The sequence below is a fragment of the Balaenoptera physalus genome, assembly GCF_965194825.1.
Source record: "Balaenoptera physalus genome assembly, chromosome: 4".
NCBI classification, from domain to species: Eukaryota; Metazoa; Chordata; class Mammalia; order Artiodactyla; family Balaenopteridae; genus Balaenoptera; species Balaenoptera physalus.
This window is the reverse complement of record NC_138891.1, coordinates 145,014,538-145,042,427: the sequence shown is the minus strand read 5'-3', so window position 1 is coordinate 145,042,427 and position 27,890 is coordinate 145,014,538. Positions and strand designations below refer to the sequence as shown.

General features: G+C 65.8%; 1 protein-coding gene across 2 annotated transcripts; it reads right to left on the bottom strand.

Annotated features, from left to right (window-relative positions):
* Positions 1–1,726: 1,726 nt before the first annotated feature.
* PFKL (phosphofructokinase, liver type) lies at positions 1,727–27,274 on the bottom strand. 2 transcript variants are annotated; one of them, XM_082460742.1, is made up of 23 exons: positions 27,109–27,270; positions 22,925–22,998; positions 19,846–19,923; positions 17,816–18,005; positions 16,980–17,145; positions 16,314–16,358; positions 15,972–16,080; positions 13,944–14,039; positions 12,954–13,046; positions 11,398–11,523; positions 10,196–10,260; positions 9,497–9,560; positions 8,098–8,244; positions 7,657–7,727; positions 7,097–7,184; positions 6,269–6,421; positions 4,596–4,760; positions 4,072–4,133; positions 3,775–3,886; positions 3,033–3,132; positions 2,841–2,946; positions 2,197–2,378; positions 2,030–2,157 (listed from the first exon to the last, which is right to left on the bottom strand). In XM_082460742.1, exons 1-22 carry the CDS (start codon positions 27,191–27,193, stop codon positions 2,231–2,233), a joined length of 2,343 nt encoding a protein of 780 aa, XP_082316868.1. In that variant the 5' UTR covers positions 27,194–27,270; the 3' UTR covers positions 2,030–2,157; positions 2,197–2,230. The 2 variants fall into 2 exon arrangements, with proteins under 2 accessions (XP_082316869.1, XP_082316868.1); XM_082460743.1 differs by having other exon boundaries at positions 1,727–2,378; positions 27,109–27,274.
* Positions 27,275–27,890: the final 616 nt, after the last annotated feature.

Here is a 27,890-nt window from a genome sequence, read left to right as displayed (position 1 = left end):
GCGCCCCCCCCCTTTTGCTTGGGGAGCCCAGGGGCTGGCTGAGAGGAGGAAGGGGGGCGACAGGGAAGGAGGAGCAGGGCAGGAACTGGGCCCGGACACCTCGGCCCTTCTGCAGCTGCCGCAGCCTCTGCCTGGGCCTCCCAGCTGCTGGACAGGCGGCCGGTGGCACCGGAGACGTCCTTCCAGCCTGGCAGGCAGCCTCCTGTGTGCCCCGCGCGGGACGCGCTGGGGAGCGCTGAGCGCTCAGAAGGCAGGCAGCAGGCCTGGAGGGCGCGTCCACGCCTCGGAGGCCAGCACGGGGCCAGGTCCTTCACGGCTGCTGAGGCGACCGCCAAGTGCTCGTTATACCAGCATCCGAAGACACTGCACATTTAAGCCAAACCAACCCGAAAACCCTGGAAAAGTAGCCTTCCAGCGCTCCTCCCCCCTCCCCCAGGCTGGGCATTGGGCACCCTGGGAGGGGCTGGCCCCAGCACTGCAGGGGTCAAGTGGAGCCAGGCGAGGGCGAGGCCGGCACTGGGTAGTGCCTGGGCCAGCGTGGCATCCTGGCTGGGGCGGGCGTGTGGTGAGGACAGAAGGGACACGGCTGCCACCAGCCAGGGTCACCCCCAAGGCAGTCACCACCCCTGAGCTCCAGCCTCCCGCTCATATGTATAGGCACGTGTGCGCACATACATGTAGGCACATAGGTGTGCACACGTGCACACACACACAGGCACACTCACATATGCACACACACTTACACACATGCACACATACTCAGGTTTCTGGGCCCTGGAAACTTGCCCCTGGTCTTTTGAGACAGAGACTCAGACCGCTGGGGGACTGTCCCCCCTTGGCCTGCCCCAGGGCTGGCAAAGCAGACCGGAAGGTCCCCAGCTCCAGAAATGGCCACCCAGGAGCCCCCAGGCTCTCGGCAACACAGTGAGGCTGGCGTGGGCCCCCAGCACAGGTCAGCCCAGCCAGGCCTGCGGCGCCCAGGAGTCACCAAGGCTCCCTGCCAGGGTCTGTGGGGACACGAAGGCAGCCTGAGACAGTGGGCCCCAGCCTGGGCCCGACAGGGAGACCCCCTCCCACCCGGGGACCCCCAACTTGGCCTGTGGGCCTCCCCACAAAACCTCCTGGGTCCCAGAACCTCGTCCTGACCTCTAAGGGTGCCAAGCGCAGGTGTGCAGGCAGAGCAGCCCTGGGCGAAGGGCCCGGGTGACTGCAGTGGGAACACACGTGGATGGACAGCCTGCGCAGGGGTGACGGGGACCTGCCAAGCACAGACCACGAGGTCGACATCCAGCTCGTCCTCCCGAGGACCCTGGTGCCGGCGCCACACTGTGGAGCGAGGGCCGCCTGCCCTCAGCCACCTGCCCCGGGATCCTTGGCTCTGCTTCTGAGACCCCAGGCTGAGCCGGGGGGAACGGTCTGGGTCAGACTTGGGGCCTAAGAACCAGGCTCAGAAGTCCTCCCAAGACGGGGGGAGGCCAGGCCTGTCACCCCTCAGGATGGGGTTGGGGGGCTCAGGTCACCCCACAGGATGGGGGGCGCTCAGCTCATCAGCTCACATGGGCAGGGGCTGCTGGTCCTGGTATGAGGGTGTGGCCCCAGAGGGCCCGCGTCCCTGAGACCGGGCTCAGCCCAGAGCCCAGAGGAGGCCCTCAGACCCGTGTGTGCAGGGGGGGAGCTACCAACCACCAGATTGCCCACCCTCCCTAGAAGGTTCCAGAGGCCCTGCTTTCCAGAGACTGACAGCACCCCACAGTCGGGGTGATTTTATTTCTAGAAAAGGAGACAAACGCTGCTCAGCCCCGTCGGTCAGTGCACACAGGGGTTGGGTCACAGTGAGGCGCGCCGGGGCACGTCCCCACTCCAGCACGGAGACCCAGGCTGCTGCGCCCCCAGGGCTGGTGAGGGTGCAGGGCCGGCTTGGGGAGAGGTACCTCGGGGTACCGAGGCAGGGGGGGGCGGTGTCCAAACGTGGACGCCCCCACATACCCCTGCCGTGGAAGGTGGGTGCCCAAGGTGCTCTGTCCTGGGGGAGAGCCGAGCGGACAGCAGGCTGGAACCTGGGCCGTGAGAGTCCCGGAGCCAGGGTGCACCTCCCCAACCCCCGCCCGCAGGCTCCAGGAGACAGCAGCCCAGGCTCCAAAGTGGGGGCGGGGGGGGGGTGGGGAGGCGGGCGCAGGCGGGGGGGGGTTGGGGAGGCGGGCGCAGGCGGGGGCGGGGCAGGGGCGCGGCTTCAGAAGCCTGTTTCGATGCTGAGGGTGCTGCGGGTGACGTGCTCCAGCTCCCCGGACACGTAGTCGGCCATGCTGATGCGGTAGTGCGCCAGCATCTTCAGCATGAGCCGTAGGTTCAGCCACCACTGCTCCAGGGGCATCCGGTGCCTGCGGCGGGGCCGGCACTCGGTCAGGGGCGGGGTCGGGGCCTACGGCGGGGCGGGGTCAGGGCCAGGGGGTGGGGCAGGCGGTGCCAGCGGCGGGGCGGGGTCAGGGCCAGGGGGCGGGGCAGGCGGCGCCAGCGGCGGGGCGGGTCAGCTCCCGGGCCGCCACCCCAACCTGGGCCCCGCACGCCCCCTGGGGACACCTGGACCTCGGGACCCGGGACATGTGGAGGCTAGCTCCGGCCACCGCGCTTCAGAGGTGCCGGGGCCCGCCCCCAGGAGGGTTCGGCAGACCGCGAGCGCCTGCAGACCCGACCATGGCTGACCCCACCCTCACTCTCTGCCCCGTCCGGAGCAACAGGGACCCGGGGTCAGCCCTGGGCATGGGGACCGGGCGGCCCTGTGGGATCAGCGGTCCAGGCAGGTCGGGGCCCGGCGGTCCACCCCTCTCTTCGGAGGGACTCACTCAAAGTCGGTGTCCTTCTTGAGCTCCGTGACGGGGCTGAAGGCCACCGTCTTCTTCTGCAGGCCGATCACGCAAGCCGAGTCGGGGGCGTTGGCGAAGACCCGCCCTGTGGACACAGGCACGTGCTGGCAGCCCCACACCCAGGGCCCTCGGCGGGGACAGGTCACGCTACCCACCACCTCCCTCACGCACCCTTGCGGTAGACTGCCCGCAGCTTCTCCGACATCCAGAGTATGGCCTTCACCCCCAGCTTGGTGCCGTAGTTCCGGTCGAAGGGGGTGGGAGCCCCGCCCTGGAAACACAGTGGGTGAGGCCAGGTTCTGGCCCTCAGGGAGGAGCTGGGCCTCAGGCAGCCGAGCCCCGGCCCGAGCCCAGCAACCAGGCCCTGCCATGACCTCTGGTGAGCCCTGCTGGGCTGACATCCCTTCCCCTCGACCTGCAGCACTCTGGCCCCTTTCTCTGTCCCAAATCTGGCCTAAAAGCCACCTCCAGAGGCCGGGCAGTGGGCTGCCTACTCACTGACTGGGGGGCCTCCGTGGGCCCCTGCATCTGGCAGGCAGGTCCCACCACCAGTGAGCAAAGACCCCCCCGGGAGAGGGGAGCCCTAGGGGTGCACACGGCCCTCAGTCTGCTTGGAACCCACAGCGCGGGCTTGCTGCAGGGCCTCCAGGGGGCCAGAAGGGGAGGGGGCTTGTCAGGGTGGAGGTGGCTCCCGGGCCCGCCCCTTCCTCAGGCTGAGGCCTCGGCAGGATGCGAGCCTTGCTCGGGGGTGTGAGGACCAAGGGGCACCTACAGCCAGGTGCCCCATGAGGAGGGGCACAGAGGGGGGTCCTCATCCTGCCACGGCCTCCTGGGACCCCTCGGCCCGGGCACAGTTGGGGGCCGGGGGCCAGGGAGCAGCCTTCCACGGAATCCGTGCTCCCCCACCCCGTACCTGCTGCAGGTGGCCCAGGACGTTAGTCCTGCAGTCGAAAATGCCCTTCCCCTCGGAGGAGTACAGGTTGTACAGAAACTCCGTGGTGTAGTGTTCATGGCACTTCTCGTTTCTGGGAAGAAGAACGGGGTGGGAGCGGCAGGGAGGCCTGAGCCTCGCCTGGATGCTGAGCCCCTCCGGGCCGGGCCACAGGCTCTCGGGAAAGCCCGACCCCACCCACTCCTTCCTAAGCCCCCAGCCTTGCTCCACCCAGCTGCCCCCACTGCTGGACCCTGCGGGCTCGCCCGGCAACCTCACCGGAGCACCAGGCCCCTCTGGATGTCCGTCTTCATCTTCTCGGTCATGTGCTCCACGTTGGCCTGTGGGGTGAAGACCTGGGCTGAGCGGAGTCGGGGGCAGCAGCCAGCACTGCACACCCCTTCCCGCAGCCTGAGGCTGTCTGGGAGGGGCTATTCCAGACCAGCCAACAGGTGGGGCTGAGAAGACCCACATCAGCCTGGGGTGGGGGGCGGGGACTGGGCTGCGGTTGCTGGAGGGCTGTGTGGGGTGGTGCGGGTGTGGGCCTGTGGCTGGACCGTGAAGCCGCGTTGGGAGGGCCGGGGCCAGCGGCCACGGAGGCCACAGGGCGGCAGGGGCACTGCCCGGGGGAGGGGGAGGGGTGCAGAGGGTCACGGGCTGGGTCCCCTCGAAGGCAGCGAGCCCCCAGCCTGCTGGGCCGTGGCTGCTTGGCGGGGGCCCTGGCTCCTGCGCAGGCCTGCTCCGCTGTGTCTCAGGAGGGGACCCTTCAGCCTGGCCGGGAGAAAGGTACGGGCTCGGCTCACCTTTAAGTCCTGGATGTTGAAGGGGTCCTCGAAGACGTAGGCGGCGTCGGCCCCCACAGCGATGCCGGTCACGGTGGCCAGGTAGCCACAGTAGCCCCCCATGGTCTCCACGATGAACACACGGCGCTTGGTCCCCGAGGCCGACTGCTTGATGCGGTCACAGCTCTGAGAACCAGGGTGCGGGTCAGAGCCCTCCCCTCAGATCGCGGGGACCCGCGACGCTGCAGGGACCCGGGTCTCTCTCCCAAAGTGACTGAAGATCAGGAGCGGCTGGGACAGCCCTTGCCCCATGTGCCCAGGGCACTGGCAGCCCTCACCACAAGCCCTCCATGAGGCCACATGGAATTGGGTCCTCAGCCCGGGCATTTGTGCCCCCAGGACAAGGTGGGTGTCACTAGCATCTAGTGGGTAGGGGCCAGGGACGCTCTAGGAGGCTCTCCCTGACCTTGGGCCAGGGACACACTGGGCCTTAATCTGCTCATCTGCCAATGGGGGAAGACACTCTGCCAGGGCAGGGTCTTCGTAAACAGGGGCCCTGACGACACGTGAAGTAAGTGCTCTGCAGACGCTAATGATGATGACAATCCTAACTGAAGAGTTCAACGAAATTCGAGCATTAAATAAAGAATTGAGGAAAGAGAAATAAAGCAGGTACGTAGGTTACTGGTGTCTGAACTATGAGGATAAACCCCAGATAACAGATGAAGAGCAAAGTGGAGGAAACAGCTGCAATGTTTGGCAAAGGGTCTATAGCCTACATATGCAAAGAACGTTTACAAATAAAAAAGAAAACGTGCCCAGAGAAAAACAGGCAAATGGTGGAAAAAGATAATTTCAAAAAAACCCCTGACAAATGGGCAATAAACATATAGAAAAATATTCAACCAGAAATCAGAGCTGCAAAGTAAAACCAAACCTCGTCCTCCCTCATCTGGTGAGGGCAAGGGGCACGAGAAGTTTCAGAGGAGCTGTGGGCGATCCACAGCCAGTTCAGATGGGAGGTAAATTGAAAGAAAACCCCTGAGGATCATGGGACTCTGGGTTAGGAGATGGGGGTGGGGTGGGACCTCCTTTAGCCTCTTGTTTCACTTGTATTTTCTCCTCCATCTAAAAACACGCAGCACTTGATTGAGCAACACGCCCCCTTCCAGCTTCAGACCCCCCCAAAACGGAGGTGCTGAACCCCTGGGGAAGCTGGGCTCATGTGGGGTCACAGTCAAAGGTGGGAAAGGTCTAGAGGGTGGGGACAGCAGTGGGGATGCCCCCAGAGCGCCCCTGGTGGTGCCAGCCTGCTGGGATCCCTCCAGGAACCGGGCTCCCACCCTCCCACATCCCAGCCGGAGGCCTGGTTTCTCCCCAGAGCCACGTGTGGCTGCTTCACCGGACAGGACCGTGGCCTGATGTCCACACCAGTACGGTAGCTCAGTTAGGTCAGCGGCAGCCTTGACCACCGTCATCCTCACACCCTGGTGACCCCAGAGCCACACCCTCGCTGCCATCCTTGAGACCTCGGGGGCAGCCGGGTCCTGCCCACTCCCCATGCAGGCCGCCAGCCTCGGTGGGGGCCCCGCACCCCATCCCACCCCTTGGCAGCCCCTCTGGGCGCCCTCCCCTCCCAGGCGCCCCGTCCGCCCACTGCCGGCCTACGCGGGGGCAGCGGCCCCATGCCCCACCTCCATGGCGGCGTTGACGGCGGTGTCCGAGCCCAGGCTGAAGTCGGTGCCCGGCACGTTGTTGCTGATGGTGGCGGGGATGACACACATGACAATGCACAGCTCCTCGTAGCGCTCGCGGGCCTCCACCAGCTGCAGCACCCCCTCGTAGGCCTGCAGGCATCGGGGGGGCTCAAGGCCGGCCCCGGAGAGGCCGGGCTGCCAGGCGAGGCAGGAGGAGGGGCCCCTGGGTCCTGCTCCCGGCTGTGTGCCTGGCGATGGGCGTCTGGGCCCACCTGCCACACCCCAGGACCGAGACCAGGCGGGCCCCACCCAGGAGCTCTGCAGCCGCCTTCACCAGGGAAACTGGACTCCAAGGAGGACAGGAAGGAGGCCCGCCCACCCTGCCCTGACCCCAGCCCACTCCATGCAGTCTGCGGGGGCTTGGGCTCCTTCAGGAAAGGGCAGGAGTGGATATCTGTCATTTACGGGGGCTGACCAAGCCCCAGCATCACACCGACGTGCCCCCCACTATCCAGAACTCCGCCGAGAGCCGCTCTGGACCACCACCTCAGCGGCGGGAGGCTGAGGCCACTCGGCCCTCCTGCCTGGGCTGTCCCACCCCCACTGTCCCACCCCTGCGGTCAGAGCTGCCCCTCTCCCTCCTCCTCCCTCCCCCTCCCCCCTCCCCCTCCTCACCAGCCCCGCCACACTCACCCTGGTGGCCCCGTCAGTCCAGCTGGCTCAAGGTAACCTCCTGCACATGGGGCTTCCGGAAGGGCCACCTCGGCGGCCCACACCCTGGGGTCTCCTCCACCCCCGCTTGCTCCCCTGCAGCTGCCCCCTCACCTCGAAGCCTCCGATGACCAGCAGGGCGTGGATGTTGTGAATGCGGATGTTTTCCACAATTTTCTCCATGTAGCCCTTGGGCAGCGTCCTGCAGTGGGAGAGAAATCAGACGGGCGTGCTGCATCTGTACAGAACGCCAGGCTGGAAGGACCCACGTCCGCACCGTGTCTGAGCTCAGGAGAAGGCAGGCCTGGGGCCTGGTGGTGGGATTCCCGATTAGAGGTGGAAGCAAAGGTGGGGCACCCGGGGGCAGCGGGGCACACCAGCGGCCTGGCACCCGTTCAGTGCCCTTGCTGGGCACTGGCCACTGCCCTCCCGACAACCTGGCTGTGAGCCTCACTTCCTGCCCGAGGGGATCCCTGCTGTAGGTGTGGAGCCGCCCGAGCAGCCTTCCTCTACACAGGTGACTTCAAGTGAGCTCCTGGCCAGGAAGCCCCAGGCAGGAGGGTCTGTGTCCCGCTCTGGACAAGCCACCAGCCAGAGGAGACCTAGCCCAGGGCCACGGAGCTGGTTTCCCTTGCATCGCACCCCGCTGCTGCCCTCGGTGGCCAGGTGCTCACCTCTTGGTCCCCAGCAGGGAGCCACCTCGCCCCAGCCAGCCAGCCACATCATGCCAGCCCACTTCCTGCACCTGCAGGGGGGAGGCACGGCTTCAGGGGGGCAGGCCAGGGGCGCTGGCCCACCCCTCCTCAGGTGATGGACCCGTCCTCAGGGAGCGCACGTCCTCGGGGGAGGGGGGACAGAGGCCGTGCCTGGCACTGACCGTCCTACCACAGGTCAGAGCGGGGTCTCGGGGCCCGGGCCGGGCTAAAGTGGACCCAGCTGCTCCCCCTCCACCCCAAGGAGAGGACCTGGCCTTGCTCTTAAACCCACATCGCGAGCCCCTCGGTCCTTGTTTGCTCGTAAGCAAGCCGGGGACACGTCATAAACTGACCAAAGACACACAGGGCCACCACCGCAGGCCCGGTCCCCCGCCCGGCCTCAGGCACGGCCATGCCTACCTGCCCCTTGGCCAGGCCTTCAAAGCCGTCGTGCACGACGTACACCGTGTGGCCCTGGGAGATGCCGGTACGCACCGCCGAGCGCACGGCCGCGTTCATGCCGGCCGCTGGGGCCCCCACGTTCAGGATGGCCACGGAGAAGCTGGTCTTCAGGGAAGGTGGAGAGACAAGAGCATGAGCACGGGGCTGGGGCGGGGGAACCGCCGACCCGGACAGAAGTCAGCAGAGGGCGGCTTCCGGAGAAGAGGCCCCAGTCCTCGTGGCAGCCTGGACATGGGCCAGAGATGGGACTCCCCCGGGCATGACAAAGACCTGTCCTCCTGACACCACAAGGCTCTGCCCAAGACCACATGAGCTACGGTGCAGGCCCCGCTCACGACCGCAAAGTCCTCAGCCAAAGGCAGGAGCGGGACTCGGGCCGCTGTCGGCCAAGCGCGGCTCGCGGGGGCAGCAGTGGCTCAGGCCGGAGTCAGCGCCTGCCTGGAGGCCCTCAGCAACCACCCCACACTCGGGGCTCAGGGCAGCAGCGCCCCAGAAAGTCCCTGGCGAGCAGCACGGGTGCGTGGAGGGCAGGGGGCCACCGCAGGCACGATAGGAAAGCACAAAGAAGCAGGCGATGCTCTTTTAATCCTAGGGTTGCTGGAACCTGATAGAACCAACATGTCATCGCCTCAACCCGGAACCAACGTAAGACACTGCTATGCGGCGCTTCCACACCCGCTTCCCTCGCTGCTCCTCAGAACCTGCGCCCGTGTGGCGTGTAGGCACACCTCACTAGGGCAGACATGTTCCCAGCACTCCGCGGCCGCGTGTGGCCACCGGCTCTGCTGGGCAGCCTGGCTCTAGTGGGTCCTGGTAATACCAACCTGACGCGCCCGAGGTGGTCATGCCCCAGGCGGTTCTGGAAGGGGATGTGGGGACCACTCTGCCTTGCCAGAAGCCGCTGCCCACCCCTGACCAGCTCCCGGGATAAATGGGGGGCCAGGACCCCACCGTCCAAGACTGTCTTGGTGGGACCCTTTCCTTGCCCTTGTGGTTTCAGAAACGAATCCTGCTGTCATCTTTATTTTGAAGAGAGTCCATTTCCTGAGGGTTTTAGCTATTTTGGAACGTGTCATAACACTGCATCCCTCGTCTCCTGAGTTAAACCTCCTCTCCTGACTTAAATTCCTCCAGCCATTTGATAAGCAACGGGCCAGCGTAATCCCCAGGCCTGTCTGGGACCTGCTGGTCAAGCAGAGGCCAGGTCTGGTCCTCTCAGCTCACAGCTCAGACCCCAGACAGGAGGGAGGGTCCCGGCTCAGTGGGGCCAGCTCCCCGCTCCCTGGGCGGGGTGGCAGGGCAGGCGGGAGGAGGCCGAGGGCACAGCCAGGTGTGGGCTCTGTGGCTCGCCCCTCACCTTCTCCTTGGAGATCTTCTGGTGCGCAAGCAGCTTGTAAATGTTCCAGTTGTTCTCAAAGCTCCTGGAAAGGAAGCGGGTCGTGCATGGCGCAGCCCACAGCCAAACATCTCAGCACAGCACGGGGCCGGCAGCACAGCCTCAGAGGAACCGGACACGGGTGCGGCCCACCTCCCCACTCCTGTCGCCACGGACCCTGGCTGGGCGCCATCGCCGGGCGGCAGAGACCCCCACGGACATGCGATCCCAACGCCCCTCTCGGCAAAGCGAGCGCCCACTTTCAGCCTGCGTGGTCCCGGCAGCTCCGCAGCGGGGCGGGAAGCATGGCCACGGGAACCACGGGAAGCAGACCCGCAGGGCCAGTTGACCTGGCCCCTCCAGGCCTGCCTCGCTGCTGCCTTCTGTAGTTTCCCCCTCCCCCTTCCCAGGTGCCCTCCCTGTGCTGTGTCCCCCCCCCATCCCCCCAGCGCCCTGCAGGCCCCGCCAGCCCCGCGGGGCACATCCACGCAGCCTGCCTACTTCTCGGCCACTGTCGGGCCCTGTGCCTCCTACACGATGCACGCCCTAGGAGGAGGGTCTCAGAGCGCCACCTCTGCAGGTGGGCACGTCCCCATGTCGGGGGTGGCCGTGTGCGAGCCACTCGGAGTCTGCTGTGGGCCCCGCTGAGCAGACAGCCGCCCAACACCAGGCCCCCCTCACCTGCCTCGGAGCTGGATGGCCTCTTCAAACCTCTTCTCATCCATGGCCTTCTGCACCTCCTTGGTCTTAAAGAAAACAAGATGCACAGGCTGGAGGCGGAGGCCTGGCACATGCGTCCGAGCCCAACGCGGGGGGCCTGTCCCAGACCTGCCGGGCAGCCATCACTGCCGGCAATCGAGAGCGCTGAGGGGCCGAGGGGACCCCACCTGGCCTGCCAGGTCCTCCCCTCCCTGGAAGGGGCACCTGGGCCTCGCTCCTCCTCAGCCCTGGGAAGGGGGTGGGGGGCAGCAAGGGCCTAGGAACGAAGGGTGAGGCTGCTCTGGCCCCCAGACCCACCACCCACTGGCGACCAGCCTGCCCGAAAGCGGGGCCCAGGGGAGGTCGCCGCGGGAGGATCTTCCAGGAGAAGCGCCAGGGAGGCGCCAGCCCACCTCCCCTGGGCAGGCCCCGCTCTGCCCCCAGCTGCAGGGCCCCCCAAACCTACCGAGCCCCCCACCCCAGTGTCCCCACAGCCAGCCTCTCAGCCTCTCTCTGCTCCCCACTCCCCACTCCCGTGGTCCCTGCTCTGACCACATGAGATGTCCCATGAGATGTCCCGGTGGCTCTGGCCACCCGCTCCCCCTCCCCCTCCCATCCTAGCCCCAGGGCCCCATCCTGCCCAGTTTGCAAAGCCAGTTTGTCCCAGGCCACTGGCTCTGGGAAGCTGTGTCCTTGGCTCCCCCTAGCTACCCCCACCCCCGGCTCCCCTGGGCTTCCCCTGGCTCCTCTCGATCCCAGGCTCCCCAGGCCCCCCACGGGCTCCCCAGGGCTCCCCAGCTCCCTGCAGCTCCCGCACCTGTCTCGGGCTTGTCTTACCTTGGGGGCACCTTGGGGATGTGCTCACACCTCCCTCCCCCACCTGGAGGACTGCAGGCCTCGGATACCCTGAGGCCCGCTGGGGGGCGCAGCAACACACTCGGAAGGGGGGCCACAACAGAAGGTGCGATGCACCAGCCGCCCGCTCCGTGTAACACGCATGGAGGGGCACGGGGGGCGGGGGGCTTGCAGCAGGCCTGCTGGCTGGGCCGAGAGGCCCGGAAGGACAGGCAGCTCCGGAGTTGTGGCCGGGAAGGGGGCACGGCAGAGCCCAGCAGGGCATGAGAGCCCCAGGCACCTCCCTGGGCAGCCCCCCACGCCGGCACCCCGGGCAGGCGGGTGCGCACCATCTGCACACACTCCATGAGGGGCAGCCGCACGGAATGGTTCCCGGAGAGGCTGACCACGCAGGCCGGTGTGTCGGGCCTGGTCTCCAGCAGTGCCATCACCGCCTCCATGCCCATCTTGCTGCTCTGAGCGGAGAGAGGGGCGGGCGGGGCTCAGGCAGGTGCAGCCGGCACGGAGCCGGCCCCACGCCACGCACACGCCCTCGGCTCTCAGAGCCACACGCACACACACACACACACGCACACACTAGAAGCTTCTGGAGTAAGCGACACTGTTTATACTAGAAATGGTGACTTAGCATGACCACGTTTCACAGCAGCCCCCCGGCACCATTTCACGGGGTCTCAGCCGGCCCTGCTAGGAGGGCGTGGCCCCCACACCCCGGGCTTGCAGTGGCAGGGCCAGGGCTGGACCGGGGTTTCCGGAGTTCTCTCCACTATGACGAGGTTCCTCGCTTGGGGCTCCTTTGTCACAGCTGTCCTGATGTGTGTGCAAACTTGGGCATGGACTGGCGGGCCGGACCAGCTAAAACAGGTAAGGACCGTCCTCCATGGAGACAAATCACAAACAGGGGTCCTGCCACGGCCAACGGGAACAGACAGGCGCGCCAGAGACCAAGGCCCACGGCTCAGCTCGGTGAGACAGCAGCGTCCCCCGCCTCCGCCGCGCCCCTAGACCGCGCCCCCGGCCTCCCACACTGGTCAGGTGTGTGTCAGGAACAGCCCGGGAGAAAGCTCCTGTGTCCCTCAGGAACCGTGCGATGGCCGCTCTCCTGTGACCCACTGTGTGCAGGTGTCGCCCTACAGGACCTGGGCTTGGGGGCCAGCACTAAGCTGTACCTCCGGCGCCCCTTTGTCCCCGACCCAGGCCTCCGGTGTCCCCACCATCTGCAAAACCAGCAGGTGAGCCCATTCTCCTGCCACCAGGAGAGACCCCGGGCCCAAGCTGGCACTCGATAGCCCCTTCTGTGCGCCAGGCCTGGTGGAGGGCCAGTGCTTGGCCCCCCGTCCCGAGTGCACCCCTGGGGCCAGACCCCCTCTGAGGTCAGTGTCCCCACTGCTCTGTGTGGGATGGGGATGCACCGAGGCCTCCTGGGAGAGGTTCGGTCCAGCGGCTCCCCCAGGCCCACGCTGGTCACCCGGCCTCACCCAGCACAGGGGCCCAGGCACAGCTCCGGCCAGCCCTGCAGTCTCCAGCCCCCAGCCCCGGTGACCAGCGCCTCACAGGCGGGCGCTTCACCACCTCGGGGCCTCCCTGGCCCCGGGCCCTGTCCCTGCGGGGCTGCAGCATGACTCCCACCCTGCAGAGGGTGAGGTGGGACCAGCAGTAATCAAGATTCGGCACCCAGGCCCTGGGTCAGACTCAGAACCACCAGACATTGACCTGCTGCTCACGCCGCCCTCCTTTCCCAAGGTCCTGCCAAAGCCATCGCCAGGAGGGTGCGGCCTAGGCTGCCAGGCCGTGGTCTCACCCACAAGCACCAGCAGCAGTGAAAAAAAAACACTCACGCACACTCACGCGTGCCCACCCAGCACCAGGGTGACGCCCCACCTACCAGGATGCGGTCGAACGCCGACGGGGTCCCTCCCCTCTGCACATGGCCCAGCACGGTCACACGTGTGTCAAAGCCCAGCCTCTGGACCACTAGCTGCTCGTGGGGACAGAGAGGGGGTGTCTGAGTTTGTCGCTCTACCCCACTGTCCCACCACCCTGTGGCCCCCAGCCCTCTCCCCTCCCCCCCTCCCCACCCTGCCTCAGGGATTTCAGGGTGTCAGCTCCCCAGGGGCCCCAGAGAGCCAGCCCAGGGTTCACGCCTACAGCCTGAGTGTGTGCACGTGTGCTGTGTTTGGCTGTGTTTCCATGTGAGTGTGTGGGCGTGTGCTCCCACACGTGCCGGCTGCAGGAGCTCATCATGGTCTCCAGCCCCTGTGGGTCAGGCCTTGCCAGGTACTGTGGCAGGAAGCACAGCACACAGAGAGGCGGCAGAGGGGCCGGCTCCTGGCAGCACCTGGCTGCGAACTCAAGGACAGGGTGGGCGACCAAAGTGAGGGGCATGGAGGCTCCCAGGGGCTGTGCCCCACTGGGGGACGGGGGCCCAGGGCCCTGGGCAGAACCCGGCAGGTGGGTGCCGCTCACAGGGACGAAGGAGTCCCCCCAAAGTTGTTCTGTTATGAATCTGGTACTGGATAGGCAGAGGGCTCCCCTGTCAATGCGGGGCCGGCAGGGGCTGGACCCTGTCACTGGGACACTGTTGGGGGGCTGGACAGGGCCCCTAGGATGGGGGATGATCTGAATGAAGACTGGAAACCAGAGGGTTGGGGGTTCCCAGCAGGTGGGAGCCACACCTCAGCCTCGGGGGGGGGCCAGGGCTTCTCAGGAGTCCCGGCCACACCCACCCCACATCTGGCAATCGTTAGGGACAAGAAAGCTCCCTCCAGGAGCTGGGGGTGGGGCCCCAGCAAGAGCACTTGGGCACTGGAGATAAAGGGGAGCCCCCTCCCCAAGGCCCCGCCCACCCCACGTGACCCAGGGCCCCCACACTCACGTCCTTCACGTAGCGGGATGAGATGGGCTTCCCGTTGCGGTCGATGGCGCCCTCGGCGATGATGATGATGTTCAGGCGGGACCCTCGGCTCCGGGTCTGGGTCAGAGACACGGCAGGGCTCAGCCGCCAGCCTGCAGACACCTGCCCCAGCCACGGCTGTGACCTGCAAGCCCGCCCTGGGGTCCACGCCGCGGGGCAGCTGCCCCTCCTGCGGGTAGAGACTGGGGGACTGGAGGATTCCTCCTCCCCCTCCCCCTCCCCGACTGAGGGAAGATCTCCTACATCAGCTGGTGATGGACGAATTAGCATCTCTTAACTGTTGCAAAGGCAAAGCTCTTTGGGGATTTGAAAGTGCTTTTTGCTTATTTATGTCCTCAACAAATGTTTGCGGGATTCACTCTGATCCACCAGCCTCAGATGTTTGCCCCACAGCACCCGAAGAGACTTAGAGAGAAAGATAGGTTCAGAGCAGCTCCTGCAAGACCCAGGTACAGAGGGGCGGGGGAGCCAGGAGTGGAGGGCTGCCTGGAGGAGGTGGGGGTGGTGCAGTGAAGTGAAACAGCCAGAAGAGCCCACACCTCCCTCAGCCTCACTCGCTGCAGCCCAGGAGGTGGGCAGGGCAGAGGGTGACACCTGCATGTAACAGTTGGGGAAACTGAAGTTCAGGGAACCCCGGGTCGGGGTGGGGCGAGGGCCTTACACAGAGCAGGAAAGAACCAGGATGTGAGGCCAGGCCTGAGTCCAGGCCACTTCCAGGAAGACCCAGCCCCAAGTTCTCAGCGAGTAGGCCAAGGCCGAGGTCAGCCAGAGACCATCACCACCAGAGCCCCCCTCTACCCAGCGGGGTCACAAGGCCACCCGGGGGTGCAAGGACTCCACCCAAGGAGAGGACAGAGGTCTCTGGCTAGCTTCGCCGCCAGGCTCAGCTCGGCCCTACCCTTGTCTTCACTGGGGAAGGTTCCAGAAGCCAGTCATGACCCTCGGCCCCTCCCACTGCCCTGGGCAGGGGTACAAAACCCTGGGGTGTGAGTGCGGGGTAGGGAGAGCAGCATCCGGCAGCGGACGGGAGTGACGCCACCACCTCGGTCACATGGGGACAGGGACGCTCCAGAGCCAGCCCCGGGCCGCCCGCCTCTCCCTCAGGAAACACAGGGCCTGGCACTGACCTCCCAGGACTCCAGAACAAAAGGCCCGGCCCGGGCAGCCTCCACGCTCGTCCTGCCCTTGGGCCAGGATGCAGAGGACATTGGGGGTAGACACAGCCCATTAGGGCCCCAGACTGGGCCCGAGCGTGAACTTGGGTGCACAGTCTCAGGGGCTCCCCTGCCTTGAATCCAGACCACAACCCTCGAGTGCCCCCCGACCCCTGATCTGAAGGCGCCTCTCCCCCCCCGTCACAGCCCTCCCACCACTGGCCTAGCCAAGGGGCCAGCCTATCCTAGTTGGGGGGCCTCGGGGATGCCCAGGGCAGAGTATCTGCCTCTTCTGTGCCAGAGCCCCCCAGCTCCACCTTGAAGGGCCTGGAGAGCCGCGTTCCAGGCACCCCGTCTCAGGCACCCCTGCTCATCTCTCCTGGATGAGGCCTCAGCCCCCCATCTGCTCCCGCCTCCACAGCCTCTTCTGCTGGAGCCACTGCCCCAGGTTCCCGTCCACCCATCTTCACAAAGCCACCTCCCCGTGCCCAGGCTCAGCGGTCAGGGCCCGAGGGAGCCAGCTTGACCGTGTCCCCGCTCCCGCCCCTCGCCCACATCAGCACTGACCACGCAGAGCCGAGCCTGGGGCAGTGGTGAGTGTCCCCCTCAGCCCCCTCTGCACTCCGGGGCAGCCCCCGGGTGTGTCCATCGGCACCGAAGCCCTCTCCATTCCTCGCGGTGCCGCCCCCAGCGGGGGATGCTTGCAGATGCTTGTTGAACCAGAGGGAAGTGAATCGGCCAAAGCCGGCCACGTGACCCCAGGGACACTCTCGTGGGGGACACGGGCCGCGCAGCTCACGGCAAGGACCCTGGGAGAAGACCCCCGGGCCCTCACCTCACCCAGCCGCTCACACATGAAGCTCTCCCAGCCGTCCTCGGGCGGCGCCTCAGGGATGAACAGCCAGTCGGCCCCCGAGGCCAGGGCGGACACCAGGGCCAGGTACCTGGGGGGGCGGGAGGGCGAGGGGCTGCAGTAGGTGGGCCTGGTCCCTGGGTCACAGGGGAGGTACAGCTCTGAGCGGCACCCAGCCCCAGTCAGGACTCCCCACGCCCCGGCTCTCACACCCACAGTGTCAAGTGAGCACCTGCCACGCGCCAGGAGCCCTGCAGGCGCTGCACCCTGCTCCCGCTCCCCCGAAGCCCCAGGCCCCCCGGCTGACCCGGGCAGCCCCCTTACCCGCAGTGCCGCCCCATCACCTCCAGCACGAAGGTCCTCTGGTGGCTGTGGACACGGAAAGGGCAGAGGGCATCAGTGTAAAGTCCCCCTGAGCAGAGCTGAGCCACGAAGCCTGGCCTCTCGTGCCACACCACCCATGGCCCCAGCTCTGCCAAGGGCGTGCCCAGGAGAGACAGAGGACGCGGGAGCAGCCCAAGGACAGACAGCCCTTGTCATTCTCAGGGGGGCCAAGGCTCTGGGCTAAGAGCCACCTCTGTCTCGGGCTCACGGCCAGCTTCACGCTGGTTTTCACTGATCTTTGCTCCTGAGGCTGAAGGCCGTTCACCCTGCTGGGGCCTGGCCGTCACTAGCCAGCAGCCTGAGAATCCCCTGTGGGGTGCATCATTGCCCCAGGGCCGTAGGAGACCTGTCAGAGCCACTGCCCACCTAGGGCTCGGGACAACCTGGCAGGGTGGGGACCAGAGCCCCAAGCCCCTCCGCTCACCCCACTGTAAGTCCCCCCAACCTGGGGGCTGGGGGCAGCCAGTACAGGCTCCTAGGGATGGAATCACGCTGACAAGCCATTGACCCTGCAGAAGGGCAGCCTCAGCCCCTCGCCGGGAGACGGGACCCCAAGCTTGCTTGCCTGGTGGCCTGGCTGGGCGGGGGGCCGCGGGCCTCACTCACCTCTGGGCGGTGGTGGTGATGGCGTCGATGACCTCCATGATGCGGTGCAGGGCCGAGTCCGTGCCGATGGTCATGTCGGTGCCGCAGAAGTCGTTGTCAATGGAACCCACCAGCCCGGCAATGTTCAGGTGCGAATAGGTCTGAGCCGTGCTCTGTGAGATCTTGCCTGGGAAGGAGGAGCCCAGCCCAGGTGCAGCCTCAGCGGCCCCACCCGGCCCCCTTGGCCACAACACGGGGCCCGGACCCCGATCCCCACGCCCTCCCCCAGCCCACCCGGCAGTGCAGCCTGGTCAGGTCCCCAGGCTCAGCTTCCCCCTCCTCAGGTCCTGCAGCAGGGGTCCTGGGGCCCGGCGGCAGTGGCTGAACCGCTGATTACGGACTTGTCACCCTCTGGGAGACGTCCAGGGGAGCCCTGGAGAGTGCACCCCTCACTTCCGGGTCCCCCACAAGCAGCACAGAACCAACGAAGCTCCAACAGGTCACTTTCTGACTGGTGACCCCCCAGGACTCTGTGTCTTATGTTACCAAATTTTAACTATCACACTTCTGCAAACTGTGACAAGCCCGTAACCCACATCGGGGAATGAATCACAGCGCAGCTGAGTCAGCCTGGGAACTGCCATCCAGCACCAGGAGGACAGCACTGCCTGGGGGTCCCTGACGTTGGGTCTCCACAGGCCTCACTAGCGGCCAAACCCAGGCCCGTGGCTCCTAGAGCCACCCGGGGTCCGCCTGATCTCGGGCCAAGCCCCCTCCTCCCAGCCGGCAGCCCAGCAGCATCTCGCCTCCTCTGGTCCTGCCTGTTCCCGGCCCTAGCCGCTCCGCCGCCGACCCACCTTCGCTCACCAGCTCCTCCAGAAGGCTGCCCCACTCGCTGCGGAAGATGTTGGCGCCCGTGAGGCTGCCGTCCCCGCCGATGACGCACAGGTTGGTGATGCCACGCTGGACCAGGTTGTAGGCGGCCGCCCGGCGCCCCTCCCGCGTGGTGAAGGCCTTGCAGCGGGCGCTGCCGATGACGGTGCCGCCCTGCACGGAGGAGGGGCAGCCTGGGCCAACGGGGCACCGGAGGGACGCGGGTACTGGGCAGGGGCGGCCTGGGAGACCCCAAGGAACGGAGGGCCAAGCCCAGGGGCTCCTCGGAAGGCTGGGCAGGTGCCCGCCCCCCCTACCTGGACTTTCTCCTCATGTGTGCAAGGAGGAGACTGCCCACCGTCAGGCTCGGGGAGCTCGACAGGTGAGGGACGAGCAGGCTCTGAGGTGTGTAAGGCGCGCACACGTGCACACGCGCGCACACACACACATGCACGTACTCTGGCCCACACGGCCGGGCACCAGCGCAGGGATATGCCTGGGCAGCTCATGCCATCATCCTCATGCCCCCCCCGTCCCCGGCTCAGCCTCGGCCCAGGCCCCCCAGACCCTGCCCACAGGTGGAACTGCCGGCCCCTGCACTCGGCCAGGTGCTGGGGACAGTGTGCTGATCCCCAGACCACCGAGAGCACCGGGTTGGGCCCCGGGCCCCAGGCTTCACGGAAAATGCAAATCAGAGCTGGCCCTGGCCCAGCCCAGCCTCCTCCTGCGCCCCTCCCCGCCGCCCCCATGCTCTACGCTCCTCACCCCTCTCCAAACACCAGCCCGGCCCCGCATCCTCACCTGCCCACCTTTCATGCAGCTTCACACCCCAGCTAACACTTGGCCTAAAGCTCCTTCCCCAGGCGGTCTCTCAGGACAGAGGCCACAGCCATCCTCAGACACAGGGTCAGAGCAGAGCAACAGCTGGATCCAGGCCTGAAGCATGATGGCCGCCCTCCCTGGACCCCTGGGGCGGAGGACGAGGTACCCAGGCTGCAGCCCCACCCACGATGGGGTCAGGGAGCACCGCACCGGAGCAGGACGACATGGGGTGGGGGGCTCTGATGAAGCCCAAGAACAGGGCTTGTCCGTGCCCCACTGGACCATCGAGGGCTCAACAAACGGGCCTGTTCCCACGAGCGCCTGGAGAGCGCGGTCCCTTGGGGACGTCCACCCTGGGCAGGAGGGGTGGGTGGCACTGCAGGGCTGGCTGTGCCTGGATGACCCAGGGTCCAGGCCCGTCGCCCACTGCTCCGCTGACCCGTACATAGCATGTGACGACGACAGGCCTCTTAAATAAGCAGGTATCAGCTGGTGGTCTAGGATACACAGGTGACAGGTGTCCCACGGCGGTCCCTGCTCTGTGGGAGGACTAGGGTCTCCCTACAGAGACCTGGTTCAAAGACCCCCGCTCCTAGGAACGCCTGGCCCCAGCGAGGTGCTCAGCGCCCCACCCTCAGTAGGTAGGATGGCGAAGGGGAAGGCGGGGGAGGCACAGAGAGGCCACTGAGGCCAAGCGTGCCTCCTCCAGGGTGTCCTCTCCTCCCAGAGCCCGCAGCTGGAGGCTGAGACATCCCGGGGCCATCGCACCCCTATGACCTCCCACCCCCACGTCCCCAAGGCAGTCGGACGACAGTCAGCCGGGAGCCGAGCGCCTGCGGGATGGTGTGTACGCCTGTGTGCCTGTGTGTGTGTCTCTGTGTGTGCCTGATGTGTGCACCTGTGTCTCCCTCTGTGTGTCCCTCTGTGTGTGGCTGATGTGTGCACCTGTGTCTCCCTCTGTGTGTCCCTCTGTGTGCCTGTGTGTCTCTATGTGTGTGTCTCTGTGTCTGTGTGTCCTCTGTGTGTCTCCGTGTGTCTGTGTGTCTCCGTGTGTCTGTGTGTCTCCGTGTGTCTGTGTGTCTGTGTGGGTGGTGTGTGCACCTGCATATCCCTCCGTGCATCGCTCCATGTGCCTGTGCGCATGTCCCCGGTGCACACGCGTGCTCATGGCGGGAAGGGCCGCGGGCCTCACCAGCTGGATGATGTTGGAGACGCTGAGCCAGTTGGCTGGCCTGATGCTCTCGCCCCCTTCCACGAGGCCCTCGTAGCCCTGAAAGCGAGGCGACAGGCATGAGACGGGTGCCCACAGCAGCAGGACACGTGGAACCTCGGCCAAAAGCCCATCTGGCGGGAAGTAGGCCCAGGGGTCCTGAGCGCGGAGGCCCCTCCACCCCCAGGGCCTCGGGGGACGAAGCCGGGGTCTGCTGGGGTCAGGGGTGTCAGGGGAGAGGCCGGGGCGCCCAGACGCCTCCCCAGGCACGATCTGTGGGGCCTGCAGGGCAGCGCGTTACAGACAGAGCACGACTTGCTCGGCAGCACTCCTGTCGCAGGCAGCCGTGGGATGCGTGCCCACGAGCCGCAGCTGGGTCACCGCGCCCGGGTCAGAACCAGAACCAGCCCAGCGCCCAGCAGCCCCTCTGCCTGCCAGGACCCTCCCTGCCAGAGACACCCGCTGCCCTGCCTCCCAAGGGTGCCAATTAGATGCAGAAATGACAGCACAGCGTCCCCACTGCGTCCGGCCTCTTTCGCTCGGCCGGGCATCCGCAAGGCCCCACGAGGTCACGTGCGACTGTGTCTGTGCTCGCTGCCGTGCGGGAGTCCCCTGCGCACGCCCACAGTTTATGACCTGTCCGCCGCTGATGGACATTCTGGAGGGATCCGGTTTGGGGCCATTGGAAATAACGCTCCGTATCTCCCGGGAAAGGACTCCCGGGTCACTGGGTGTGCAAGCAGCCATCGACAGCGCTGCCACACGGTGCCCACAGGTGCCTGTGGCCACCTCGTCCATCAGCAACGCAGCCAGGGCCTCAGAGCGGCCCACCCCCAGCGCCGGGCCATGCTGGTCTCCATCCCGGAGGCTGTATGTGGTCCCTGCAGGGCTTCTCCCCTGCGTTTCCCTGATAACACATGCTGTTTTGAATATGACATAAGCCACAGGCCACCTGGACAGCCTCTGCGAGGGCAGCCCATTCCAGTGTCTTGCCTGTTTCTGCTCTCGTGTGGCCAACCCCTTCTTATTAGCAGGAGCTCTTTATACAGTCTGGACAGAGGACATGTGCTTTCACAAATGGTGAAAAGACGAGGCACCGCCGAGCCGAAATGAGCAGGGCCACCTCCTCCGTGCAGCCCTCCCAGCCCCTCCAATGAAGCAGCCATGAGCCACCGCTCCTGCCTGGGGTTCGGCTCTGCGACCCGCCTCCTCCGTTCCCACACTTGTCATTAGATCAGCTGGGGCCTGCAGGGTCCTGGGCAGCAGGGCCTGGGGGCGGGTGGGGCAAATGGTCCTACCCCTGGGAATAAAGGGGGAAGCAGCACTGCGAGAAGGTCCTCAGGGCCACAGGACAAGACTCCCGTCTAAGGGATCGTCAAGCTACCTTCCCCAGCTCAGGCCAGGCCTGGTCCCCTCTCGCCCCCTCTCGCTCCGGTCAGGAATTCGGCCACTAGGACACACCCCACCCCACAGAAAAGCAGGAAAATAACCTGAAAATCCACAGACACTGTCCAGAGCAAGCAGCGACAAAAGAGGCAGCCCTGAGTCTGCAAAACCCCAGCATGGTGCCAGCCTCGCCCCAATCCCACGTTGCTCCCAGCTCGAATCAAAGTCTCACAGGCACAGTCCTCCTTTCCTGGCCTGGGAACCTTCTGGAATGTCTTTGCACACCTCCATCCACTTTGTGTCACCTCTCCCCTCTCCCCTCCCCACTCCTCTGCCTTCTCCACTCCCACCTGGCTGGGCACCCAGGCAGCCTCAGAACTGGCCGCAGGCCCAGGGCACTTCCAGCAGCCATCCTTGTGGCGGCTCTGAGCCCACAGGTGCAGTTTGGGCTGTCAGGTGAATAAAGCAGCCCCATTCACTGAGCCCTTCTCGGCGTCAGGGGCTGTGAAAAGTGCCTTAACTCTCAGTGTTGCATTAGCTTTTTGCCCTAACATCCCCACTTCATAGAAGAAGAAACCGAGGGTCAGGGAGGTGAAGGGATGCCCCTGTCACATGTGTACAACCTCCAGGAGCCGGGCCTTGGACCCACCCCGCCCTGAGTGGAGACCACTTGTTCACAAAACTAGGCCATTCCCTGAAGAATCTCACCCTGTCCTTCAGAAGGTTCTAGACCATTATCAGGGCATGGGTTCCACCTGCCCAGCTCCTGAGGCCACAGGTCCCTGAGACTCTGAGGAGATGTGCTCCCGAAACACGACCTAAGGCTCTGCAGGGTCCTGGCCATCCAAGCCTCGTCTGAGGGTCTGGACTCTGCGGGAGGGAGGGGCCTGCAGAACTGCCCGCCCATTTGTTCATTCAGATGGCCCCCTACAGCCAAGGCTGGGGAGGAGGGGCCTGACCCGGACCAGAGTAAAGGGACAGGATGCGGACACGCCCAAGGTGGGAGGAGGGACGCTCTGGGGAGCGCAGAGCAGGTTGGGGTTCGCTACATTTCAGCAAAGAGTGAAAACAAAGTAACACAGTGGGCGTGTGTGTGTGTGACAGAGAGTGTGTGTGTGTGTGAGAGAGTGTGTGTGTGTGTGTGAGAGTGCGTGTGTGTGTGTGTGTGTGTGTGTGTGAGAGAGAGAGAGAGTGTGTGTGTGTGTGTGTGTGTGTGTGAGAGAGAGAGAGAGAGAGAGAGAGAGAGAGAGAGAGAGAGAGTCTGCCCCAAATCTGAAATAGGGATTTGGGGGGATAGGAATTGGGGGAATAAAGCAAAGGGCGCACCAGCTTCAGCCAGAACAAAATAGAACAATGATTCTCTGTTGCTTTGCGTAAGGAGGCCGTTTACTGCTGTCAGTAGGGTAGCTCGAGCTCGGGTTAGGTGAGGAGGGTACAGCAGGGCTGGGCGTCGGAGGACGGGTGGGGCTGAGGTCCCGGCCTCTGAGGAGAACAGCAGGTTCACGCCCTCCTCTCTCTCAGGGGACGTGCCCACCCGTGAGCGCCCAGGCTGAGGGCGGCCTCCCCATCCACACCCCAGAGCCTGGCAGCCCTGCCCCATCCGCCATCCGCACCCCTCTCCCCACACTGCTCCCTGCCAGAGCGTGGGGCGAGGGCCGCCCTGCCCGCACCGTACCTCGTAGATGAGGAAGACTTTGGCTCCCACGTAAATGCCCATGCGCGTCACGGCTCGGACGGCAGCGTTCATGCCTGCAAAGGGGTCAGGGAGACGCCCGTCAGTGGAGACGCGGAGTGTGGGCGCCCTGGACCGTCCCTCCCACATCTCAGGGGGCGCCGAGCCAGGACCCCGAGTCCAGCATGGGGTGAGCCCCCCGCATTGTATCGGCTTCGCACTTGGAAATAAGCCGCCCCAGAGTTAAACCGGGAAGGTCCCCACCAGGGCTCGATTCCTCCTGAGCCCAGAGCACAGGCACCTGCAGACCTGCGACATCGCTTCCGGCCGCGTCCCCGCCACCCATGCTCCCCTGCGGCCTCTGCTGCTCAGCTCAGCCCCCCACCCCGGCCCCCAGGGCCCTGACCTGGGGGAATCGCAGCAGGTCGGGCGCATGGCCCCAAGATGCAAAACGGGCAGGCGGGACGCAGGGGCAGCTGCCTTCCAAACGCGCCCGCATCCTCTGCTAGACTCTTGCGCCACCACCCCGGGGGGCAGCTTGGCGAGCACCCCGAGGTCGGCGCCTGGGGCCCTGGGGCCACGAGCCCCCTGCCCCTTGGCCTGGAGGGTGGGCTCCGTGAGACAGGAGAGGAGGACAGCACCCCCTAGGGCCAAGTTCTGGCTCCTGGGGGTCAGACGGCCCCAGGGCAGCTGAGTGGGCTGGCGCCCCTGCTCCCCAGCCTGCACGCGTACGCCGGGGCCACCAGGCTCAGAGGATCACCTCTCTTCCCCGTCCCCCAGCCCTGGGACCCCCGTGGCCCCCACCCCCGTCTACAGCAGCCCAGGCTTTCCACCCTTAGGTATCTGCCTCCCCAGCTGCCCTTGCTGGGGTGAGGCCAGTTTGGGCTCACTGCAGGCTCAAGGTCCAAGCCCCACCCCTTGGCAACAAGAGGGAGGCCAGCAGTTCCGGATGGGGTGGTGAGGGGCGGGGGCAGTGGCTGGAGACCCAGGCCACCATCCAACCCAGAGGTCCTGGCCATCTCACTAGCCAGCCTGGTGGGCTTGCCTGGAGCCCCAGGGACTGCAAAGGGCCCCAGGCTTAGGGTAGTGTGCTCAGGCTTGTAGAGGAGAACAAATGACCATATTACAGGAAAACTCTTCAATCTTAGAATGGAATTGTCCCAGCTACCATGGATACGGAGGCCTGAGGGCGTGGGTTTCCCTGTAAACCTCACTGTAAGCTGCCTCCCTGAAAGGGCCTTTTTAATTGCCCTTTAATCTGCTTTTCTTCCTCAAAATAAAGCCAGTGTGGCAGCCACAAGCCCCACAGGGCCAGAGGAGCAGGGAGGAGAGCAGCTGCATCTCCCACTGATGGACCAGCCCTGGACCCCTCCACTCCACCCTCCAGCCTCCAAAGGGCCAGGGAGACTGCAACAGATGACTCCCTGTTGGAGGAAATCGACACCACAACCAAACTGATGTCCGAAGGTGGATGCCTTTGTTCATAAGGTGACTTTTCATCACAATTAGTTTCCGGGAAAACAAAATGTACACGAAAGAGGTGATCATGGCAGGACACGGGGCCCCGCAGATTCACACTTAATCATCAGCCGATGTGAAGACGTGGAGCCAGGCTGGGACATAACGAGATGGGGGCGGTCCTCACCGCAAATACAGGACGTCAACGTCCACACTGATCAACCCAGAAAAGGCAGGTCCTGCGCGTAACTGAGGGACAGGGTGGGGTCCGCCCCAGGGGCGAGACCGAGGGGTGGAACCAGTGGGCGGCGGGGCTATGTTATAGTTTTCTAGTCACTTTTGCACAAAGTAACATCGGTAACGACCACCTTCCCTCAACGCACGGACACCTACTCCCCGCCAACGGGAAGGGCAGAGGACGTGACTTTCAGGCTGGCTTGGAGGAACCCGCCAGGTGGCTTGTCTTGTTTACAGAAGGGGAAACTGAGGCCCGAGGGACGTACTCGGGTCAAGTCAGAGAGCTGGTCAAGGCCGGCCCAACCGGGACAGGGTCTGCCGGCTCCCCTGCCCCCCACCGCCTCGAGGCTGGCTGGTTTCCACTCACTCCAACAAATGCAGGCTTGAGCCTCAGGGAGGCAAGTGCAGGTCGGGGTGGGTGCCCGTTCTCCACGGCGGCTGTCAGCCCCACGCCCACCCGGGAGGGCACGTGGGGAGGGCCCGCCTGGCACCATCAGGTCCCTAGAGGTCAGCCTCTAGTTGGAAGGCAGTGGGGGCCCCTGAGGGCAAACCGAGAACCCACCGTCTTGAGCCAGCTCCCCGGAGCAGTGCTGGCGAGAGGGCACGGGCCCGGGGCGGACACCCACAGGCTGGCCTTCAGAACTTACAATACAGAAAGGCTCCCTTCCCCCCAGAGAGCCAGCTGGCCCTGGCATCTTCCCCCAGGCATCAGCCCGGGCCCTAAACTGGGGAAGCTTGTGGAGCCCTCCTCTCTCGCAGCCCCGATCAGAAAACCACGTTACAGCCAGGGGTCTAGGGAAGCGAGGACACAGCGTGAGGTGAGGTGGCCGACAGCCCAGCCGGCGGTGCATCGACGGCCACACTCCTGGGTGTCCAGGAAGCACTGCCCGTTCCATGTGGGGCATCAGGGCCGGGCTGGCCAAGGGGAGACCCATAGGTCAGACAGGCTTTGCCCTCCACTGGCCCACCGGCCCGGGCCGCTGCCCCCACTGATCCCTCGTCCTGTTTAGTCTGTGCCACCCACCGGCTCGGCTCCCCTGCCTAAACGTGCATTTATCTTTCCCAGCCCTCCCTCCAGAGCTGTTGTCTCCATGGTGCAGACAGGAGCCTGGGTGGAGACCCCTGTGCCTGCCCGAGAGGGGAGCTGGGGCCTTGCAGAGGAAGGACCTCTCTGGAGAGGCGGGCCCAGCCTCTCAGGAAGTGTCTGTCCTCCATATACCAGGCCCTTCCCGTGGTCCAGTCTCACAGGACAATGCTTCCCCAAGACCACCCTCCAAGCCCACTCTCCTCCCACCTGGCCCCGGCCCACTGGCCATGCCCTGAGAGGGAGCCGCTGCTGCCCAGCAACAGGCAAGTGCTCTGGCCACGCGGGGCCGCGGACGTGCAGCAGAGCACACTGTCCGCCCGCCAGACCAGGTCTGGAGGGCTCAGCCCGAACCCGCACAGGCTGGGACGCAGACAGTGGCTGACGTCTCTGCCTTCCCGGGCTTGCTCTCCTGTGAAAACCCCTTCCTCCTAGCTCTTCCCTGCTTCCGAGTGGCGAGCGGGGAGTCGGGAGCCTGAGGCAGGGAGAGGAATTATGTGTCTGGACTTTCTGATCTGGAAGGAGGCAGACCAGGCCCGGCTGTGCAGCCTGAGAGGGACGGCTAGGTTCCTTCCAGGCCTGCTTCCTGGGCTAGTCAAGGTGTCTCCTGAGGCTCAAGGCGTGTGGCGTGGCCATGCGGCCAAGCCCAACAGGTGTGACACTTGCCATCCCAGGCCAGAGGCGCCGGAGAGCAGCAGTCAGGACAAGTCCAGGGCACCACGACAGACCCCAGGAGGGGCACTCAGCCAGCTCTGCCAGGTCCCAGCTGCAGGACCCTGGGCAGGCCAGCAGGCAGGCCACCACCTTCGGCCTCCCCTGTACAAGGGGGTGGGAACAGCCCTGCACTAAAGAAAATGCCCCAGAGCCGCCCTGGAGGCAGTGGTTTCGGGGAAGCACTGTGCCCCCAGGTCGTGTTTCAGAACTAGGAAGAGCCCGCGCTCTGCGGGCCTGCGGGGACCTGCCCAGCCTTCAGCGGCCTCCAGGAAATGGGGCTTCCGACACGCACCACCGGGAAGGGGTGCGGGGAGGGCCTGGGGGCGGCCGGCGACAGCACCCCGTCCCGGCCACGGCCGGCCGCGCGGACACACCCCCGGCAGGCGGGGCGCAGAGGCCGTGGTGGGCGGCACGTACGCGGGCCCCCGGCGCGCGGGGGCGGGTCCAGGACGCGGACCGGGAAGGGGACCGGGGCTGGGAGGGGGAGGAGGGGGAGGAGGAGGGGGGGTAGGAGGAGGGGGAGGAGGAGGGGGGGTAGGAGGAGGGGGAGGAGGAGGCGGGAGGCGCAGGCCAGGAGGAGCACCTGCTGACCGCGTGCCCCAGGTGCCGGCCGAGGGTGCGGGCGCGCCCCAGGGACCCGGGCACAGCAGAACCCCCGCCCGCCGGCGATCGGCCCGCGCGTGCCCGCGCCCACCTTGCGCGTCGCCGCCGCTGGTCAGCACGCCGATGGCCTTGCCGGCCCCGGACATCCGCAGCTTCTCCAGATCCACGGTGGCCATGGTGGCGCCGACTCGGCCGCACTCGCTCTCCCGCCCGGCGCCGCCGCTGTCGCTGGTCCCGCCCCGCGCCCTGCGCTCCGCCCCGCGCCGTGTGAGGTCACCGCTGTCCACGCCGGGGCGGGGCCGACGTGCACCCGGCACCTGGGCGGGGGAACTGGGCCTCGACCCGGCAGTGCCGGCCTTTTCGTTCAAGTTTCTAAACCTGTTCAGTCTAACAAGGGGCGCGTTTATTGAGGGGGCGGATCGCGGCCGTCTGGGTCTGTTAGTCACAACCTGCGGCAAAGCTGGTCAAGCACGGTGACCAGACCTGAGGGAAGGCCAGCCAAGGGAGGCCAGACGAGTCCCATTGCCAATCGCTGCCTGCCCGGCTTCGCAGGAATTTGTTATTCTAGGCGCCGGTCTATTTCAACTTCGTTCATTGCAGGAGCCACAGAAGCCCTACGCCCGACTCGGGGCAACCCCGGTGATGGCCCTCCCACCCGGAGGGGTGCATGATTAAGGTGCGAAAAGAGTCAAGAGGAGAACCAGCCAGCATCCATCCGTTCCTTTATCCCTCACTTCAGCAAACGTTTGCGGGACCCTTGGAAAACCTGCACACCAGGCATCGTGTGGGGTGGGCACCTGGGTCAGGACAGGGGGCTCTACCTTGGGTGGTCAGTGGGTCAGTCACTCGGAGCCACGAAGCGCCTCCCCGGAT